Raw genomic sequence first — 22,536 nt, 5'->3', positions numbered from 1 at the left:
GCTGCTGCTAAGTCTTAGAAACCTCCAATTAGAATTAGAGGTATTAGAATCCTCTAATACCAAAAACATTAGTTCAGAAGCTAATTTTCTAAAAGTCCTTGTAACAGACAAAGATGGGAATTTTAAAACCAGCTTTGAGGTGCAAGCCTTCCCTATTAAAGTATTCTTTCTAAAGTGCAACTTGTTTTTTATAGAGATGATCGAGTCCAGCCAGCCCTCTTTCCCTGTAATTCTTTCAGGAGGAAGCAATTTTCAAGTCTAATAGTTCTGAGAAAGCTACTTTATAATCTACAGTGCCCTGAAGGGAAAAGAGGGAACATTTTCTTGTTTTCACAATCAACCCAACTGCGTGTTGTGCTCACAGCTTTTTGGGTGGAAAGAGGCTTGAACTGTTCAAGAAAACGGCCCAGCTGCCCGGATCCCCTTGCTAGAACTGCAATTCCAAATAAAAAGAACAGCCAGCACACTTTTAAAAATAGATAACTAAAAAAAAAAAAAAAAAAAAAGGGATATTTCAAATAACTTTGGTAAGATGGGTCCATACTACATCTAAGAGAAGCGGGGACATGATCAATGAGAGAAAAGAGTAGACAGACTTACCCTGCTCTGTTTTCCAAGGCTGTGGCACCTGAATGCACATCCTTCTGTGAACTGCCTGCAGCTGTGCACCGGTTTATCCTCACAGCTCTTTTGTAAGACACTGTGGTGTTTCAGGTCCCGAGCAGATAGTGTCCTCGGAATTGGGAGCAAGGTGGGTCACTGACATATTTAACTGGCCTTTGGGGTCCCTGTCCCCACCAGGAATTGTCAACGGGGGTGCACATTTACATCTGTTCTGACCAGAGCCTTGCCTTTCTCCTGCTCATCTCCTCCACGCTCTTGAGTTATCAGGGTCTTTACCATCACAGGCTTGTGGTGTACCCCATGGGGAAGGAAATGTAGAGAAGAGTGACCCCTGAAAGAGGCAAAGAGGGGCTGAGGGTTGGGCGGTGGGCGGGGGGGGCAGGGACGTGAAACTTCCTCGAGATACAAACAGTCCTCACTTCGGCAGAAGCTCTGAGCCTGTCTTGTCCAGTCTGGCAGCCACTGGCCAGACATGACTGTTGAGCCCTGAAAATGTGTATGTTATCACATTGAAATGATAATGTTGATTTATATATATTGAATATGTTGTAAAATTAATTTTACCTGTTTTTACTTTTTTTCACATGGCTATTAGAACATTTTAATGGCCTGTTAGGCTTGAACTGGGACTTCCTAGGTGGCTCATGTTGTAAAAAATCTGCGTGCCAATGCAGGAGATACAGGAGACGCAGGTTCGATCCATGGGTCGGGAAGATCCTCTGGAGGAGGAAATGGCACCCACTCCAGTATTCCTGCCTGGAAAACCCCATGGACAGAGGAGCCTGGCGGGCTACAGTCCAGGGGGTGGCAAAGAGTCAAACATGACTGAGCACAACTCTAAGGGGCCCATGGTGCTGCATTCATATTTGCTGGTTAATGCATAAACTCTGAAATCATACATAAGGAGCTACAGACAGTGGTGACTTCGGGGGCCAGACTGGGAAGTAAGTAGGTAGGGACAGGAAGGAGGGAGACATTTCCCTGGATAGTTTATCTTCAGGGGGAGTCTTGAACCATGTGTGTGTATCACTTTTCAAAAAGAACACCATAGGGGTGCAGGATATAATCTCCCTCCATCCCCGGGCCCACCATGCCGGGGCATCACCTTCCTCGACTCCAGCCGAGCCCTGCAGGAGCCTGAAGCCAGCACGGCCCTCCTCCTCTAGTGCCTTGCTCGGGGGCTCCCTGGGTCACCGGTCTCCATGCCTGGCTAACCCAACATTCTGAGGGCAGGTACAAGCCTTGGGAGCTTGTATCCAGTGAGTCAGGCTCAGCTGGTCGGGTGAATGAGCTCTTTTCCTTAGCAGATGTGGGAGTGAGTGAGAAGAGTTCTCCCTGGTTCTCTCTAGGATCCCACCCTTTGGCCCAGGTCAAACTGGGAGAGATCTGGGGAGGAATTCACACTGGGGTGTGTCTGAGTGTCAGGGCCGCAGGCCCCCCGACCCAGACCACAGGCCCCAGTAAGTCCTCAGAGGAGACTCGAGGGACCATCCCACAGGCTCTCTGCCCTCGGTGGCTGACTCGAGATGTAATAAACCTTTGTGGGCAGGAGGTTACGGCCTAGCCCAGGGCTTCTCAAAGCGTGGCCTCTGGCCGGCAGCCTCTGCATCACCCGCGGACTTATTATAAATGCAAATATGGGGGGGCACATTCCCACACCTGGAGGTGGGCCCAGCCTCCTGTGTCTTAACAAGCCCTCAGGTGTCTAAGAACCGCTGGCCCGGGTTTGAGTCCCAAGGCTCCTGTGCAGGGAGCTTCCTGCTGCCCTAGGCACTGGAGGCCAGAACAATGGGCCTGCCAAGTTTGCTTTCCTCTGTAAACATTCTGCCACAGCACCTCGGGGTCCTTGCTGTCCCGGAAGACTAATCTGGTGAGGAACTGCTCAGTATACTTGGCCGCCAGCTCCTTGTTTCAGTTACTTGGAAGAATGGCCTGTGACTACGTGCTTTTCTAAATGTGCCTTTGCAGTGGAACTCGGGGAAACATTGTTCCCTAGAAAGAATGAAGGCTCCTGCAGGCACAGAGTGTTTAAGACAACGTATGCTTCCAGTGCTACATGGAACAGAGCCTAGAGCGCTTGGCGAAGGCTTGTTGGGGGTTCTCGGCAAATTGCTGTGCTGCTCTGCTCATCATTTAGCATATGTGCCATCTGATTTTATTTGTAGATGCTCTTAGGAGAAAAGAAAAATATGAGTCTAGTTTTTTTAAACTGCCCCTAAGCTGATAGATGTGTGTTTGGGATCACATTCCACTATAATAAGGAAGAATATAGAAAATATCTAGAGACAACTGGTTAGTTTATAACAGAAAAAAGAACACTTTCCTGGCCTTGAGCCAGGTGGGGAGTGGCCACTACCTCCCGGTCCAGTTCTCATGACCACCTGGCACAAGAACCTTTGTTCCTGGGAAGATGCTCAGTTATTATAGACTCAGTGTAGCTGGTGCTTGCCGGCAAGGCTCCATCCTTCACACCATATCACACGAGAGATGTTTCTTATTGTTATTCAGTTGATAAGTTGTGTCTGACTCTTTGCGACCCCGTGGACTGAAGCACACCAGGCTTTCCTGTCCTTCACGATCTCCCAGAATTTCCTCCAACTCATGTCCATTGAGTCAATGATGGCATCCAACCATCTCATCCTCTGCTGCCCACTTCTCTTCCTGCCCTAATCTTTCCCAGCATCAGGGGCTTTTCCAATGAGGAAAAGGTGATGCGAATATTTTGGCATTGGGTGGCCAAAATATTGGAGCTTCAGCTGTAGCGTCAATCCTTCCAGTGAATATTTAGGGTTCACTGCCTTTAGGATTGTCTGGTTTGATCTCCTTGTTGTCCAAAGGACTCTCAAGAGTCTTCTCCAGCACCACAATTTGAAAACATCAATTCTTTGGTGCTCAGCCTTCTTTATGATCCAGCTCTCACATCCGTACGTACTATTGGAAAAACCATAGCTTTGACTATACAGACCTATGTCAGCAAAGTGATATCTCTGATTTTTAATATGCTGTCTAGGTATGTCAGAGCTTTTCTCCCAAGAAGTAAATGTCTTTTAATTTTGTGGCTGCAGTCACCATCCACAGTGCTTTTGGAGCCCAAGAAAATAAAATCTGTCACCATTTCCATTTTTTCCCCATCTACTTTTCATGAGGCAATGAGACTGGATGCCATGATCTTAGACTTTTTAATGCTGAATTTTAAGCCAACTTTTTCACTCTCATCAAAAGGCTTTTAGTTCTGCTTTGCTTTCTGCCATTAGGGTGGTGTCATCTGCATATCTGAGATGTTTCTAGAAATAGTCAAACATTCTATAGCACTCTACCCTCTAAAGGCACTGCCGTGTTCATTTTTATGTAAATTATGTGAAATGTTTCACCTGACATGTGAGGAAGTAGACATTCAAAGAAATAACCGGACTTCGCTCCAGGCTCCTGGCTCCAGGGTGGAACTTGGACCCTTTAATCAACCTGGCAGTTTTACTTTTAAATGAGTCGTGTCAACTCAGATCCAGGGAACTCGCTAAACTCCCAACAGTCTGGCTGGACTTTCCACCCATTAGTAGAGGCAGAGAGTCAGAATTTAGAGCCACAAGAGTTTGTAGAGTTCATTTTATCCCAGCATAATTTTAGAGCTGAGGACACCATGTCCAGAATGAGTGACTGATTTGCCAAGTTCACAGAGCTCGTTAGGGAAAGAACTCAGACTCAGTGCTGCCAACCCCATCCCACCCCCCACTCCAGAGCCACAGGCTGCGTCCTTGTATTAGTGTTGCTTTTCACCTTCCTTTGATTTCCACTTATTCTATACTAATGTACTGATACCAGATAATAGACTACCTGGGCTTCCCTGCAATGCAGGATATCTGGGTTCAATCCCCGGGGCAGGAAGATCCCCTGGAGAAGGGTATGGCAACCCACTCCATACTCTTGCCTGGCGAATCCCATGGACAGAGGGCCTGACGGGCCTCTGCAAAGAGTCGGACATGACTGAACGACTAAGCACACACACGCATGAGACTATCTGCTTGATTGTCTCACTAGGGCCTGGCAGGATTCCTAAATGGGGGTGGCTTTTGTGAGGGTCTTAAGTGGTAGGAAATGAGATGCTGTCCCCTAGGGAAGACAGGCCTATATCAAGACGGCAGGTAGACTCAGTAGAAGAAAAGGACCATTGGAACTTAAGGTCCTTAAGAAAAAATTAGGCCATACACAGGAAAGCTATAGGACTCTTTCACCCCGGAGTGAACATGGATGAAAGAGCTCAGAAGACAGTTTGCAATTTCATGAACAGCTAGAACCAATCCTGGAAAGAGGGGATCCAGAAAGACTTGTGTGAGCAGATGCCATCTTCCCATGAACCAGCATCGCTTCGAAAGATGTCGACATGACATCTTTACCTCCCCTGGGTAGGATAGACTCAAAGTTGGAAGAGTCTCAGGCCGTCTGTATAGACCACCCTTTGTCTTGTTCCTGATCTCTACACTGGCTTCCAGACTAAGTTCCCTCACTTGTGACCTGGATGCACTACATCCCCAACTCTGGCTGAGCCTGTCCTAGGCCACCTGGGTTCTCAATTAACTGGGGAATGGCACAAGCTGAATTCTTCTGAACACAGAGAGGAAGGGTGCCACCTGTTAGTGAAAATAAGCCCAGGCAGATGGTAGCGGTAACCTTGACAGAGCAGTGGACTTCAGAAACAAGGAGATGAGTTTTATAAGTTCCCCTCCTGTGTTCCAAGCAGCAGAGAGGAAGGCTCAGGGAATTCCTTCAGAGGGATAAACTTGCATGACAGGTAGGTTTAACATACCACAGCTAATTGTTAGAATAGATATTTGCATATATGAACATGTTTAATAGGGAGTCATAAGCATTTGTCTTTGACTTTAAATCTCAAACAGGTGGAGATTGTAGAAGCACCAGCTATAGAAACAAATCTGCAAACCAAACGGCCCAATTAAAAATCCGATTTTTAAGAAGCCATTAAGAACATGAGATGAACGTTAAAAGACTAAAGGATTCAGATCTGATAAAGGTCCCAAATGACAAGCAATTCCGGGGAAATACTATTAATTAAAAACCAGTGCTGTGTGAAATGACTGCCATCATATTTGAAGGTAGTTAATGTGGCTGTTTGCAATACCTGTGTAAAAAGATGAGCCCTAGGAGCAGCTGGCCATCTGTGAAGGGTAGGCTACTATTTCTGCTTCCTGAGGAATTGTGAACATCAAAAATATAAGCAGCAGCCACAACATAAAGCTGTGTGTGTGTGAGAGCTCAGTCATGTACGAATCTTTACAACCCCATGGACTATAGCCCGCCAGTCTCCCCTGTCCATGGGATTTCTCAGGCAAGAATACTGGAGTGGGTTGCCATTTCCTCCTCCAGGGGATCTTCCCCACCAAGGGGTCTGCCTGGCAGATTCTTTACCACTGAGCCAGAGCTACCATCTTCAAATATTAAAGTTGCAAGTGCATGCTTCATACTAAGTTACTTCAGTCATGTCTGACTCTGCAGCCCTCTAGACTGGGACCCGCCAGGCTCCTCTGTCCAAATTGAAAGGGTTGTATTGAAATCCTCACTTTTCTGAGAGCCTTACCTTCAGATGAGGCAATTGAGTTCTATGAGAATTGGTTATGCCAGACCTTCAAAATGTTAAGGCCCTTAAAAATTCTGGTACTGGTTTGAATGTAATGTGTGAGAAGAACCAGCCCTGGAAGACAGTATGCTTTCCAAAGAGGTGCCCACCACGAAAGAATGCAGAAAACAGAATGAGTAAGTGATTGGGAGTTTGGATGGCGATCCTGCTGTCAGTCGTGAGGCAGTGTTTTCATTCATCCTTCACTTCCAGAAACAGCGGTCCACCCGAGGTGGGATTGGCCAACTGTGAAGGGAAGTGTTTGTACTGGGTTCCCCATCAGAACTCAGAGGCAGACAACCACACACCCTCTTCTCTGCACAGCTCCCAGATGGTGGTATAGCAATAAAATAGTGCAGGAGACACAGATTCGATCACGGGGTCAAGAACATCCCCTAGAGTAGGAAAAACACTCCAGTATTCTTGCCCAGGAAGTCCCATGGACAGAGGAGCCTGGTGGGCTACAGTCCATGGCGTCGCTAAAGAGTCAGACACAACTGAGCGTGCACACACACTCAGCTCTCAGGGGGCATGTTGTAACCTTGCTGGGACATTAATGTTAGGAAACTGTTGTCTACACATTGTCCCAGTGAGAAACGAACAGGATCTGAATCACCTAGATGTATGTTTAAAATAAAGTCCCGCCTCAGTCCTGCAGGGTCCTGGTTCTCAGCTGCCCGACCAGACTCCACAGTGAAGTCACCACCAGGTACTGACCAGAAGTGGTCCAGACACGGTGGGACAGTTCCTCGGGCACTCAGGACGTGAAGTCCAGGTTTCGCTGCACCTCTGGCTGCACCTCTGCTCTCTGGCCTTCATTTGCAGAGTTTTATCAACTGTTTTATCTCAGCATCCCTATTGTCATCAGATTGTGAGCCCTGCTAAGGGACTCTGTGTCATGTGACCAACCACAGGCTCCAGGACATATCTCCTGTGCGCTCAGACTGATGGCTATGCTTTTTGCCCTGTGTAGACATAAAGTCACATCAGATCCATCAACCATGGCAGCAATTATATCCTGAAATATGTTCCCCTTCCACAATCTCCAGAAAACGTCATCTTTTCTTCTCAGGATGGCCTGGAAATAGAGCAAATGGCTTAGTTTTAAGGCGTTATTACAGAAACATCTTCTGTCCCAAATTGCTGACACGTGCAAGTTTCCTAAATGCTCCAAGGCTTTATCCTCAGAGGTAAAGGAGGAATATTCATGAAAAATGAACATGTGTTGAATGTTGGTTCTGGACTGGCTTCTGCACTAAGCCCTTTCCAAGGATTGTGTAATGATTTCTCAGGAAACCCACTGAGAAAGGACCTGCTGAATGCAAAGCCAGGATTCCTCCCAGGGTGGTCCGACTTCAGAGCGCATGGTCTGACCCCTGAGGACCACTGCCCCGGCAGCATCCACCTCAAGGAGATGCTGTGGGATTGAATGAGGTCACGTCTATAAAGTGCTCAGCAGGCCTGCCACCTTGGGAGCTGCTACTGTTGGACAGGAGCTGGGATCCCTAGGAGGGTACTGCAGGGATGTCTAGGGGAGGGGCCGACGGACGTGGAGAGGGGGGCCTGGTGGGGCCCAGCTGGAGGGGTTTAGAGATGCAGGCGTGCGCGGGGTGCCCTGCGAGCCAACGGTGCTGTAGCACAAGCCCTCCTCTTCCGCCCCAGTCACCGAGCTCAGTGCTTCAGAGTGCTGGAGTCGGCCTTCACCCCTGCCCTGCGTCCTCACCAACACTTAGCTCGCATTTTCTTTCACTCTTGGCTTAAAGCTTTTGTTGTTACTTATTGTTGTTTAACTTACTTAAGCTCATCTATTTCCTTTAGAAAACAGATGATAAATATGTGGTCAATGGGTGGGACTGGAGTTGGAGCAGACTGCTCTGATGGTGCGTGTGGATGTGGGTGGAGGGCGGCCTCCAGCCACAGTCTGCACCCAGTGGGGACAGTCCTGAGGGTCTTAGGTGGTCCCAGCTTTTCTCTTTTCCTCTCTAACCTCAGATACTCTTCAGGTCCTCCTCAGGCTAAGAAGCCACGTTGACATTTCCCAGCATTGAGAGGGACAAGCGCTGTGCTTTGGAAGTTGAGTCACAAGGACTCTGCTGTGGCCAGGACAGAGCAGAAGGGCCGGGCGTGTCCTCGGGGGGCCTTGAGCCTGAGTCGCCTCAGCATGTGCCTGTTGGCATCTGAGCTCCGGGTGGTGTGACTGTCTGCAAGACTGCGGTCCCAGGTGCTGCTGGCAGAGGCTTCCCGGGGTGCTGTGCAGTGTGGATAAGCTGTCGAACTCGGTGTTCCCACCACCAGTTTCTCCTATTTCAAGACATTCTGGACTTTAATTGGATTCTCAGAGGCAAGCGGCCACATACTCTTTTCTCTGCACAGCTCCCAGGGACCAGCTCCCAGAAGACTGGTGTGCAATCAAGCTAAAAACCCTGGCTCTGGGGCATGTCGGAGTGTCTTCCTCTGGTTGACAGTGGTCTTCAAATCTGTACACAGTGTTGTCCATACAAAGATAAACTCCTCAGTCACCCTTGACATGACTTCCATCTAACAAGGGCTCCTTAACCATGATGATATGTCCTTCCCTCCACCTTCCCACCCTCAGTGCTTACAGAGCAGTCCTCGAGATTAAACCAAGTTTCAGGTGACACTTGACCCCAAGACAGGCAGTGGGGGAAAGAAGCTGTCCTTTTCATCAGAAAGGAATTATGCCTTTAGGTAGGAAAGTCATCTTGTGATAGGTGCCCAGGCAACCAATGGGTATTGTACTCTGTGCCACCACCCTGCTGGTCACTAGGGTCCCAGGATGAAGGACACACAGTCCCAGAAAATGCTCTAATAAATCCCAGTGGAGTCTCTTCTCTGGGAAGCCCACGTACGATTTCATGAGGTTGGGGGAAGTGAGTGATAAGCCACACGGATGTAGAGGCAGTTACAGTGCAGCTGTGCAGCCTTTGCTGGTGCTTGGCTTGTTTGCTTCTGGCTTAAGTAATAACGAAGGATACCACTTGCTCCTGGTAGAATGGCCACAACTGCGGGAGGATTTGGTGCCCTAATGGTTATGGCTTACATGGTACAGGAAAATTGCTCGGAAACTTCACAGTCGTGCTCTTTAGAACAAATGCAAGAGTTTTTCTACCTTAGGAAATGAGGGGCCTGAAATTTATCTTGTGGACTCAAAGAATCTAAAACAGGACTGGACCTTGCAGATGCCCAGATTTATAACCCTTCACTTTACCAAGAGGGAAATGGGGCTGGTGAGGGGCTGTTTGGGGCAGAACTGAGCCCACACCCTGCCCTGGCAGATCTTTACCCCAAGCTTGTCCCAAAAGTCACTGAAATTACTACAACTATTCAGAAGGGACTTCCATTTCTAGTGGTTAAGACTCTGCCTTTCAAGGCAAGAGGTGGAGGTTCAATTCCTGGTCAGGGAGCTAAGCTCCCACATGCCTCCTGGCTGAAACACACACACACACACACACACACCAAAGTGTAAAACAAAAGCAATATTGTAACAAATTCAATAAAGACTTTTAAAATGGTTTCTATCAAAAAAGAAATCGTTAAATAATCAGAGGAATTTATCAACAATAGGCCTATAATTAACTTTTAAAGGAAACAATACATTTTAGGGGTCAGGCTTTGGACTTTTAAAAAGAGATTTATTTCATTTATTTGGCTGCGCTGGATCTCAGCTGCAGCATCTGACCCTTAATTGTGTCACGTGGATCCAGTTCCCCAACAAGGGATGGGGCCTGGGCCCTCCACATGGGGGCACAGAGCCTTACCCCTGAGCCACCAGGGGAGTCCCAGGCTTTGGACTATGAAGGTAACTTCAGAGAGGACAGCGAGGCCTTTTGAGCACAGGGACTCAGTGGCCTCCAGACTGATCCCTAGAGCCCCGGTGTCCGTCCCAAATCGGACTCTCCCCATTGCTTCAGGCAGAGCAGTTTTCCACTCATCTGGGTTTAGATGTGCTTCTTAGTGAGATTTCTTTTGAATGACGTCCTGTGAAAACAATTATTCTATAAAGAAATAAATCAGCAGTGCTGATAAGAGTACAGTTTCATCATCATCAGAAATAATAACATTTGAATTTTGTTTCTTTTTAAAATTTAATTTTTTATATATCTATCATCATCCTGTATTTTTTTAATTTTATTTAATTTAACTTTAAAATATTGTATTGGTTTTGCCATATATCAAAATGAATCTGCCACAGGTATACATGTGTTCCCCATCCTGAACCCTCATCCCTCCCCATACCATCCCTCTGGGTCATCCCAGTGCACCAGCCCCAAGCATCCAGTATCGTCCATCGAACAAATTAAAATACAGTTGATTTACAATATTGTGTTAGTTTCAGGTGTACAGCAAAGTGATTCAGTTATACATATACATGTATCTATTCTTTTTCAGATTTTTTTTTTTAATTTTTGACTTTTAACTTGTTGTTGTTCAGTCACTAACACATGTCCAACTCTTTGTGACTGCATGGACTGCAGGGCACCAGGCTTCCCTGTCCTTCACTGTCTCCCAAAGCTCACTCAAACTCATGTCCATTGAGTCAACGATGCCATCCAACCGTCTCATCCTCTGTCATCCCCTTCTCCTCCTGCCCTCAGTCTTACCCAGCATCAAGGTCTTTTCCAATGAGTCAGCTCTTTGCATCAGGTAGCCAAATTATTGAAGCTTCAGCTTCAGCATCAATCCTTCCAATGAATATCCAGGGTTGATTGATTTCCTTTAGGGTTGACTAGTTTGATCTTCTTACAGTCCAAGGCCCTCTCAAGAGTCTTCTCCAGCACCACAGTTTGAAAGCATGGATTTAACTTTCATGGTCCCAAAAATATGCTTTCCCACTGGATCTGTCATGATGTACCTGAGGGACGAGATATTTCAGAAAGTTTCCTGCTATTTGATTTTTCCCCATCCAGGAGGATGGTCAGACAGTGATTTTTCTCCAGATCTTTGATGGGGAACACCAAACAGCTGCATCGAGAACTGAAGTTTACTATTTTCTAGCTCTTGGCAAGGTTCTGTCCATTCTCCTCCTCTGTTTCTCGCCAATAATAATAGAGATATGGCCAAGCCCCTGCCACATGGGAAACAATGAACAAATAATTATGGAATTAAACTTTCACAAGGAAAAGCACCCGTTTGATTCTGTTTGTTTAAAACTTCGTATTCTTGAAGCTTCCTGTCATGTCCTACGGCTGTCCTGAGGGTTCATTTTCATGTGGCATTGGAGGAAAAGGGCTCGAAAGGAAACATTTTTTCAATAAGGAAATCTAATACACTCATTCCCCATCCTTCACTATCTCCTAGAGTTTGCTCAAGCTCATGTCCATCGAGTTGATGATGATATCCAACCATCTCATCCTTTATCACCCCCTTCTCCTCCTGCCCTCAATCTTTCCTAGAAACAGGGTCTTTTCCAATGAGTCAGTTCTTCACATCAGGTGGCCAAAGTATTGGAGTTTCAACTTTAGCATCAGTCCTTCTGATGAATATTCAGGGTTGATTTCCTTTAGCATTGACTGGTTTGATCTCTAGTCCATAGGGCTGCAAAGAGTCAGAGACAACTTAGCGACTGAACAACTACACTCGTTACTGAAGCGTTGCTCTAACATAGGTATTTTGGTGCTGAAGTCCCTTGAATTTGCTAAGTATCTGTATCTTTGTGTTCCCTCTTTCAGAATGCTAGAAGATGACCTTAAGCTAAGCAGCGATGAAGAGGAGAATGAACAGGTAAGATTTTCTTTCATGTTGCAGTTCTTTGAATGTGACATGGTAACACTGACTGAGTAGACGGTCCTGGGTGTTGAGTCGTATGGATGCTAGATTGCAATACCCTTGGCTGCTGGGTGTCCTCTGCTGATGACAGGATTCTGTGCCGTTCAGCCAGTCTGTTCAAATATAAATATCTTGGCCTTTAATTTCCCTTAAAGCTGTAATTCTGTATCTTCATGGCGTTGAAGCCAACAGCAGCTATTTACATGGAAGCCGCCTGGGATCAGGCTTCAGTGTGAGATAGAAACTTTTTTTGGAAAGGTTACTGGCTTTCTGGAGATCAAATGTGTGAGTTTCACCTCATCAGCATGCAGTAAGCACGCTGTAGCATTAAATATTGAGAAGTCTTCCACAGATGCTATTAACACTGAGCAGGAGTGAATGCGGAGGTAAGCTAGAGTGATGAATAAAAAATAATCACACTCAGAATAGCCTGTTTGTCTTAAGTGATAAATGTGCTTGAAACGTTCTCCTCTGGTGTTGATTTATCAGCTCCAGACATCAGTCAGGGGGTTATAAATACTCTTCTGATCAGTCAGTTAAGGTGAAAAAATACCCACTTAACATTCATCACTTTCACTTCTGCATTTCAGGAAATGTTTGTATTTTAAAGCAAGTTTGAAAACTTGAAAGACAGATTTTCCTCCGCTTCTGTTTCCTTTTTCTCATCACCTATTTTGTATTGTGTCAAGCTGGGGTAAATGTGATCGGTAGAAATACAATTCAGAGAGGTTTTCTGTGTCATTTTTACATGTGATACAAGGCACATGCACTGTTCAGTTGATCTTGGAATAGTGAATTTTATGCAGAGGTATCAGGGAATGCCACTCAGGTCACACAGCTGTCTAGACATCCAAATGCAAATAAGGTACCGAGAGAGTGTACCAAGGAGAGATCAAAGTCAAAGGAAATATCCAGGAAGAGCATCTGAGCTGTGGGGTCACAGAATAGCCTCCCACCCCGTAAGAGAAGTGAGGCATCGCAGAACGGACTGAGTACAAGACAGAGCTCAGTGCAATTTGAAACTAGATGGGCCAGCAAAGAAAGGCCCAAGGGAAGGAGTTTTGAGCAAGGAGGACCACTCAGGCTTTTGGTTATTTAGAGATGGATCCATCTGTTTCTGGGTGCACCCAGCAGGCCAGACGTCCACAACCTGATGATCTTGGCAGAACTAAGGAGTGAGTGGGTCATGTTGGTCATCATCTTTGTATCTATAAGCAAATGACCTCATCTCTGTGTCTTTTTCCCCAGTGGACGTTCAGATTAAGTACATTCCATAGTGTACTTAATGTGGAATGTACAGCAAACATGTAGATTGTGTATACTTCATATTGAAAAAGTGGTTTACAGACTATTTCATTCAGCAAGTGTTAATTTGGAAAGAATTTCCTGGATTATTACCAGAAAATATTTCTACTGAAAACACAGTTTAAAAATTGAAGGATGGACCAGACAGATCGTCTAAGGCAGGGGAACTTTCAGTTTACCCATCTTGCTTTATTAGCTCCTCCTTTCCACTCTGTAGCCATGGAAAATGCTGTTCTGTGAATATACTGGTCAGGTCTTTCTTCTTGCTTTGGGTCCCTACATTTATACATCTTCCTGTCATTTGCAATGAAAGAATGAACGATTTTCATACCCTAATCCTCCCTTGTAATTAAGACTCCAGACCGTGGTTTTGTTTATGGCAGTTTAGTGATTGTCCTAACACTGAATATGTTATCCTTTATGTGTGTGTGTGTGTTTGTGTGTGTGTGTTTGTGTGTGTGTATGTGAGTGTGTAGCTTGGCCTTTATATAATCACAAAATAACAATTCTCATGCTTTAAAAAAAAGACTAATGGGACTTGCCTGGTGGTTCAGTGGCTAAGACTCCGCACTTTCAATCAGGGGACCCAAATCTGATCCCACAGGCAGCAACTGAAGCCCCTACATGCCACAACGAAGACCGGCACAGCCAAATAAATAAATAATAAGGTTTTTCAAAAGAAAAAAAGGAAAGTAGATAAATAAAGACTGATGATACAGAATTTTGTTTTCTCTTCAAGACCAAAATATGATTGTGCCCCCAAAAGAGTGGAGGCTGTGCACACACACAGCTCTCATACACAATCGCCTTCCTCTGGTATGGAGAGATAATTAAACACCTTACGTAAGTGAGTTTTGCAGATATAATCAGAGTCTGTCCCTTAGCCCCAAATCTTTCAAGAACTTTTCCCTGCCTTGGTAAATGCAGTGCACTGAAATCCTTGGCCTTTTCTTACATGATACCAGGTCGTCCTGTGATTGTTGGTCACCTGCCTGTGTTGCTGCTGTGATAAAGGGACTTCCACAAGACCACAGAGTTGCTCCACCTGTGTGTTTTTCAAAAAGTAGCCTCAGACTGAAATGCATCTGCATATTCCTGTCTAATGTTCCTTTATCCTCACAGCCTCTATGCTCTCAAAATCAGAGACAGGCCAGTTTACTGAGTGAGCGCGGGCTCAGCAGCCCTGGCTTCAACTCCCTGCTCTGCTCCCCAGTAGCTCTGCAACCTTGCCCCCATCCCTGAACTGCTCTGTGCTCCAGTGCTGCTCATGTAGAACTGGAATTAACATGAGATCCCTGCAGCCCGCCACCTCCTCACAACTTGTGCTCACCTGTAATCTTCATATCACCAGATCCAACAGGCTTTTTCCTTCTTTTTACATCAACTGCCTGGAGAATCCCATGGACAGAGGAGCCCAGCAGGCTACAGTCCACAGGGTTGCAAGAGTTGGACACAACTTAGCGACTAAACCACCACAGTTGAATATACCAGATGAAAAGTTGGACTTCCCAAGTGGCATTAGTGGTAAAGAACCTGCCTGCCGATGCATGAGACATAAGAGATGTGGGTTTGATCTCTGAGTCAGAAAGATCCCCTGGAGGAGGGCATGGCAACCCACTCCAGTATTCTTGCCTGGAGAATTCCATGGACAGAGGAGCCTGGCAGGCAAAGGTCCATGGGGTCACAAAGAGCCGGACACAATTGAAGTGACTTAACACTCATGCACAATAAAAGTTACACATAACCTCAGAGCATGACTTGATGAGTATTCGTAAACCACACCCATGTAAGCAGCACCCAAATCAAGATACACACATGGCCAGTCTCTGGGGTCTCCCACATCTCTTTTCAGAGTAACTACGCCTGATTTCTAACACCATGTCTTAACTGTATTTGTCTTTCACATTGACATCAGTAGGATTCTGACTGCGTGCTGCAGTGTCTGGCTTCTGTCACTCAGCACTTTGTGTGTAAGACTCATGCATGATACTGCATATCAGTGAAGTTCGCACGTTTCCATTGCTGGCTCCTAATCCATCCTGTGCTTACCCAACCTACTGCTGACAGGCACAAGGGCATTTAGGGCTAATGCCATAGTGTTGTTCCTAACGTTCTTGTACCAGTCTTTGGGGAGCATGTGGGAACATTCTTGTTGGGTCTGTCCCCGAGAGTGGAAATGCTGCAGGATGTTCAATTGGAGTAGATTATCCCAAACCATTTTCCCAAAATGGTTGTACCTTCTGACTCTGCCCCCAGCAATGTTAGAGAATTCCTTTTGCTCTACATTTCCTCACATGCTTGTCTTTTTATATTCATGAGGAATACTGGTCCAAAGGTTTCTTTTTCTGTACTGTCTGTGTCTGGTTTTGACATAAGGGTAATGCTGGCTTATAACATGAATTGCTAAGTGTTTTCTGCTCTTCTTGTTCTTGAAGCAATTGTATAAGATTAATGTCAATTCTTCTTTAAATGTTTGTCAGAATTCTCCAGGGAAACCATGTGGGCTTGGAGACTTTTAGAAACTTAAATATTCTATTTTCTTGATAGTTAAAGGGCTGCTCAGGTCATTTCACATTGGGTAGGTTATGGTGGTATGTGCTTTTCAAGTAATTAATCCATTGTGTCATTTTTTTTAAAGATTTTTTGATGTGGACCTTTTTTTTTTTTAATTAATGTATTTATTTTAATTGGAGGATGATTACTTTACAACCCTGTGGTGGTTATTGCCATACAGCAACATGAATTGAGGGTGCATGTGTATACATGTGTCCCCCTCCCACCTCCCTCCCCACCCTATCCCTTTGGGTTGTCCCAGAGCGCTGGCTTTGGGTGCCCTTCTTCACGCATCAAACTCACCCTGGTCATCTATTTTACACAGTGTTTCTGTTTTATGTTTTGGATTTTGACCCCAGGCATGTGGGATCTTAGTTCCCCAACGAGGGATTGAACCTGCACCCCTTGGGTTGGAAGGTGAAGTCTTAACCACTGGATTGCTAGGGAAGTAGTGTCCACGATGTCATTTAGATTGTCATATTTATGTGTGTAGAGTTGTATTACTTCATTGTCCATTTGAAGTCTGAATCTATAGTGATAGTCCCTGCTTCATTCTTTTTTTAAAAATCTTTAAAAACATTTTTAACTTGTTTATTTTTTTTAATTTTAATCTTTTTTTTTAATTTTATTTTATTTTTAAACTTTACAAATTGTATTAGTTTATTTTTAATTGGAGAATAACTGCTTTACAATATTGCATTAGTCTCTGTCATACATCAGTATGAATCAGCCATAGGTATACCCGTGTCCCCTCCCTCTGGAACCTCACTCTCACCTCCCACCATCCCAGCCCTCTAGGTTGTCACAGAGCACCTGATCTGAGCTTCTTGTACCATACAGCGTCTTCCTACCAGCTATCTACTTTACATTGGTGATGTGTATGTTTTCATGCTATTCTCCCAATTCATCCCACCTTTCTTTCCTCCACTGTGTCCACACGCTTGTTTTCTGTGTCTGCATCTCCACTGCTGTCCTGCAAATAGGTTCATCAGTTCCATCTTTCTAGATTCCATGAAAGTGAAAGTCACTCAGTTGTGTCTGTCTGACTCTTTGTGACCCCATGGACTGTCCATGGAATTCTCTAGGCCAGAATACTGGAATGGGTAGCCTTTCCCTTCTCCAGGGGATCTTCCCAACTCAGGGATCAAACCCAGGTCTCCTGCATTGCAGATGGATTCTTTACCATCTGAGCCACAAGGGAAGCCCAAGAATACTGGAGTGGGTAGCCTATCCCTTCTCCAGAGGATCTTCCCGACCCAGAGATTGAACCGGGGTCTCCTGTGTTGCAGGTGGATTCTTTACCAACTGAGCTATCAGGGAGGCCCCTACAAATGCATTAGCATACAATATTTTTCTTTTTCTGACTTACCTCACTCTGTATAACAGGCTCTAGGTTCATCCACTTCATTAGGACTGACTCGAATGTGTTCTTTTTATGGCTGAGTAATATTCCTTTGTATATATGTACCACAACTTCTTTATCCATGCCCCTGTTTCATTCTTAACACTGATCTTTACTTTTTTCTTTGTCAGTCTTACTAGAGGTTTATCGATTTTATTGCTCTTCCCAAAGAACTAGCTTTTTGTTTCACTGATATTCTCTGTTGTCTGTTTTTCTGCTTTCAATTTCATTGATTTCTTGCCTTTATTATTTCCCTCCTTGCACTTGCTTTGGATTATTTTGCTCTTCTTTTTCTGCTTTCTTGAGGAAGGCTAGATTATTGATTTCTGATTGTCCTATATTAAGAACAATCATTCAGTGCTATACATCTCACTGTCAGCAATGCTGTAGCTATATCTCATAAATTCCTCCATGTTTGTACTTTCATTGAAATTGAGTTCAGAGAGACATCCTCTTTGATGCTTTTAGAAGTGTGTTGTTTCATTTCCAAATGTTTGGAGATTTCCTGTTGTCTTCCTTGTATTGATTTCTAGTTTGGTTCTATTGTGGTCTAAGAATACATCCTGTATGATTTCAGTTTTTATAAGTATATTGAGTACTTTTTATGGCCCAAGATATGGTCTACATTGGTATATGTTTTATGGGCACTTGAAAGAATGTATATTCTGCTGATGTTGGATGGAGTGTTCCACACATGTCAATTAGAACCTGTTGGTTGATGTTGTCCTTGAGTTATTCTATATCCTTGCTGACTTTCTGTCTAGTTGCTCCATCAGTTGTTGGGAGAGGAGTGTTGAAGCCTCCAACTACAGTTGTGGATTTGTCTATTTCTCCTTTCTATTCCATCAGTGTTTTCACTTCACGTGTTTTACTGCTGTTATTTTGTGCACACATTTGGGATTGCTACGTCTTCTTGGTGGGTTGACCTTTTATCATTATGTTTGTGCCACTCTGGGCTTCCCAGGTGGCACTAGTGGTAAAGAACCTGCCTGCCAATGCAGGAGACATAAGAGGCCTGGGCTCGATCCCTGAGTTGGGAGGATCCCCTGGAGGAGGGCATGGCAAACCCACTCTGGTATTCTTACCTGAAGAATCCCAAGAACAGAGGAGCCTGGCGGGCTACAGCCAGAGGGTTGCAAAGAGCTGGATACGACTAAAGGAACTTGGCACACATGCTCCACTCTGCTGCTGCTGCTGCTGCCGAGTCGCTGCAGTCGTGTCCGACTCTGTGCGACCCCATAGACGGCAGCTCACCAGGCTCCCCCGTCCCTGGGATTCTCCAGGCAAGAACACGGAGTGGGTTGCCATTTCCTTCTCCAATGCATGAAAGGGAAAAGTGAAAGTGAAGTCGCTCAGTTGTGTCCGACTCTTCGCAACCCCACGGACTGTAGCCCACCAGGCTCTTCTGTCCATGGGATTTTCCAGGCAAGAGTACTGGAGTGGAGTGCCATGGCCTTCTCCCGTGTTCCACTCTAGCTCTCCTAAATTTCTTTGTACTGATGTCTACTTTACTTGATATCAGTGTGGCAGCTGTTGGTTTCTTTTAATCAAAGTTTGCATGATATAACTTTTCCCATTCTTTTACTTACAACCTACCTATATTGTTATATTTGAAATTGGTTTCTTACAGACAACATATGGTTGTCATATCTTTTATCCTCTTTGCAATTTCTGTCTTTTAATTCAATGTATTTGGACCATTTACATTTAATGTAATTATTGGTTGAAAATTAAGGTAACTAATCAATATTAATTAATGTAACATAATGTTACATTAATGATAATTAATTATGTTAGGACTTAATCTTTCATTTTATTTTCTGTCTTCTGTTTGTTCTCTTTTTTTTTTTTCATTTTTCTGTTTTCTTGATAAAATGTTCCTTGAACATTTTATAGAATTCCATTTCTGTTTATGTATAGTATTTTTGAGTGTATTTCTTTATATAGCTTTTTTAGTGCCTCTTCCAGGTATTACATTATATACACGTAACAGTTCACTGGTGATGGAATTTTTAAGTTTTCTCCCTTAGGATCCTGTAATCACCTCCATTGCAGAATTGATAATATGAGATTTAGTTATCTGTCTTCCTGACTTCTTGAGTGAATGACCTGAATCTTATTCTGTGCCTTATTCATCTTTACTTCCCTAGTGCACACCATGCTGACTGGCATCTAGCAGGAAAGCGTCATCTTCCTGTAACCAGATGGACACAGCTGCCTTTTCCTTCATTCGTCTTCTCTCTTCTCCCTATTACAGGAGGACACTGCCTCCCTCTTATCAAGAGTTTCCTCTCAGTTACTTGGGGACTCAGTCCTTGAATTCTTTTCTGCCCCTTCTCTCTACCAGAACTACTTACTGGGTCACAGTGTCTGCAGTGGGTCTGCAGAGCCACATGTGCTAGGCTCTTTTCAGGCTTTTTCCTGCTGAAGTCTCTTTTCAGAAGACTTACAGCATCGGAGAAAGCAATGGCACCCCACTCCAGTACTTTTGCCTGGAAAATCCCATGGACAGAGGAGCCTGGTAGGCTGCAGTCCATGGGGTCGCTACAGTCAGACACGACTGAGCGATTTAACTTTCACTTTTCACTTTCCTGCATTGGAGAAGGAAATGGCAACCCACTTCAGTGTTCTTGCCTGGAGAATCCCAGGGATGGGGAAGCCTGGTGGGCTGCCATCTATGGGGTCGTACAGAGTCGGACCCGACTGAAGTGACTTAGCTTAGCTTACAGCATTGAAAACTGTTGGTTATTCCACTTTTCTGGAGGTTTCTAATGTCAGATCCTCCTTGTTTCTTGTCCGTCTTCTTCTCAGACTCCTTTGCTGACTGCTCCTCCTCCATCCAGTCTTGAATGTTGGAATGTTTCATCATTTATTCCTGATTTATCTTCCCCACTTCCTCTGTCTGTCTGTCTCTCTCAGGGTGATCTCATCAATTCCCACAACCTTCAGTTTTTATATGCTCACAATTTCTGAAGTTAAATCCTCAGCTCAGAGCTCTCTTCTGAACCACAGACCTGCTTGATTTTTCCACTTGGATGTCTCACAGGCATTTCAGATCCAGTTTGTGCTAAACTGGAGTTCTGGTTTTTGCCACCCCTCTCCCTACCCACACACAAATATGTTCCCCCTGTGATTGTTTCCATTTCTAACCTAGAACTGCCAGACACCCAGTTGTTCAAGTCTGGAAACATCAGACTCATCCTTGATGACACCCCCGTTCCGCACTCCAATGTTAGTTTTATCTCCAAGTCCTATAAATTCACAGCTGTTAGTCCATCCATCTCACCTCTTTCCATCCTGGCTAGTCTAAACCAGTCCAGTAGGAACCAGCATATCTCTCTTCTTACCCCTCTAGAATACACAGGGATCTTTTTAAAAAGATCAAATCAGATCATCAAAATCAGATCAAGTCATTCCTTAATCTAAAATCTTAAATGGGCTCCCATTCTACTTGGGGTGCAATCCAAAGCCCATAGGATAGCTGACAGCACCCTACACAGGCTGGCTTCACTCAGGGCTTCCGCTTCACTTCACACTGAAATGGGTCATGGTATTTCCACTCCACGGGTCTTATTTCAGCTCCTCCAGGAAGTTGAGCCCAGGTGGCTTAGGGCCTCCGTAGACCTCTCCTCCCTCATTTTTGGCCCCGCTAATACCTACTCATCTTGGAGGTGCAGCATCAATTCCACTTCACCAGGGAGCCTTCAGTAATCTAACTTGGGCCCTTTGTTAGTCCTTGTCATGATAACCTAACCTTTCTTCTTAGGTCTCATCATAATTTTAGTTATGCATTATATTTATTCTTAAAAATATCTCTGCCAACCAGATTGGAAGTTTCCTGAGGGGAAGGGACTGTATTTGATACAGCAAAGATGCTGTGTACTTGCTGAACGGATATGTGAATGGTGCATAATGTTCAGCTGAATTAAGAGTACTTCCTGCTGTCTATTGTTCAGTATCAAAGATGACTTTCGGTCTATTTCTTTTACTGAACACTGTGATTTTTCAAATTAGTCTTATCAGAAGATCAAAAGTGTTGACAAAGAAGACAAAAAACACAGACCCAAGGTCAAAAATTGTAGATAAATACTCAATTGACCTACCTATCTAGGAGAAAAACATTTATCTAATCTCTGTAGAAACGTCAACAACCGCTTTATGCTCAACTGTGTCAAACTCCTTGCGGCCGCATGGACTGTAGCCTGCTAGGCTCCTCTGTCCATGGAGTTCTCCAGGCAAGAATACTGGGGTGGGTTGTCATGCCTTTCTCCAGGGGATCTTCCCAACCCAGGGATCGAACCCGGATCTCCTGCATTGGGGGCAGATGCTTTACCATCTGAGCCACCTGGGAAGCCTTCAGCTTCATGCCAGGGCATACTGAGGTTATAACTTTCCAGAAATCTCTGAAACCAAGAGAACAGATTTCTTCACAGCCTCCCCTTTCACACTGACTGTAATCTCTAGAACTGGAATTGTGACCAGGTTTAATGAATTTGGACATTTAAGGAAAATGGATGTTCAGTCTCATGTTTATTCTTATAATTTTCATACCTTTGACACCCACACTAGAAAACACCCACACTAGAAATAAGACAGATGATTTGAGAGTCAGATTTCTCGTTTGGGTAAATTAAGGAAGGACACAGAATATGTGTGGCACCTCCTTGCCTGTGACCCTTGGTTTTAACATTTCTGGACACCAGTATTTCTTTGGAAGAAAGTGACGGAGTTAAAAGATTTAAGACAAAGTGCTTCCTGAAAGTACTAAGTACTAAAGGAATTTTTTGGTGGATTTCAAAGGGAGAGATGAATTATATTGCGTATCTTCCCATTCAGTGAAAAAAATGAGTTCTGGGACTTCCCTGGAAATCCAGTGGTTAAAACTCCATTCTTCCACTGCAGAGGGGCATGGGTTCAATCCCTGGTTGGGGAACTAAGATCCTGCATGCCACTCATTGAAGCCAAAAATAAAAGTAAGTAAATAAAAGGCAAGTTTAAAAAATGAGTTCTGCCTCTCAAGTGAGGAGGGCGAGCTTGGGCGGTTGGATACAGCAAGTACTTAGTTGAAATTATTATAGCTAAGGTGTAAGGATAAGGCCATGTGATTAAAACATTCAACAAGGAGTAGCCGAGATGGTGTCAACTGCAGACAGCATTTCAGAGACAACAAATACATTAACTCAGGGAAGTAAGGCGCAGGGATCCAAATTGAATGGCTATGTGTGTGTCTGCGGCT

General features: G+C 44.7%; 1 protein-coding gene and 1 non-coding gene across 9 annotated transcripts in view; one reads left to right on the top strand and one right to left on the bottom strand.

Moving 5' to 3' along the window:
• Positions 1-22,536, top strand: part of AFF3 (ALF transcription elongation factor 3) — a 632,364-nt gene that overhangs the window by 483,407 nt on the left and 126,421 nt on the right. For all 8 annotated transcript variants that reach the window (XM_070798074.1, XM_070798072.1, XM_019969793.2 and 5 more), the window contains one exon: positions 11,944-11,995. In XM_070798074.1, coding sequence (XP_070654175.1) covers positions 11,944-11,995 — 52 coding nt within the window. The remainder of the gene's footprint in view (positions 1-11,943; positions 11,996-22,536) is intronic.
• TRNAW-CCA (transfer RNA tryptophan (anticodon CCA)) lies at positions 21,580-21,651 on the bottom strand. Its single transcript has one exon. It is a non-coding gene; the product is annotated as a tRNA-Trp (tRNA).

This window comes from Bos indicus, chromosome 11, assembly GCF_029378745.1.
Source record: "Bos indicus isolate NIAB-ARS_2022 breed Sahiwal x Tharparkar chromosome 11, NIAB-ARS_B.indTharparkar_mat_pri_1.0, whole genome shotgun sequence".
NCBI classification, from domain to species: Eukaryota; Metazoa; Chordata; class Mammalia; order Artiodactyla; family Bovidae; genus Bos; species Bos indicus.
This window is presented reverse-complemented; position numbering and strand designations above follow the sequence as displayed.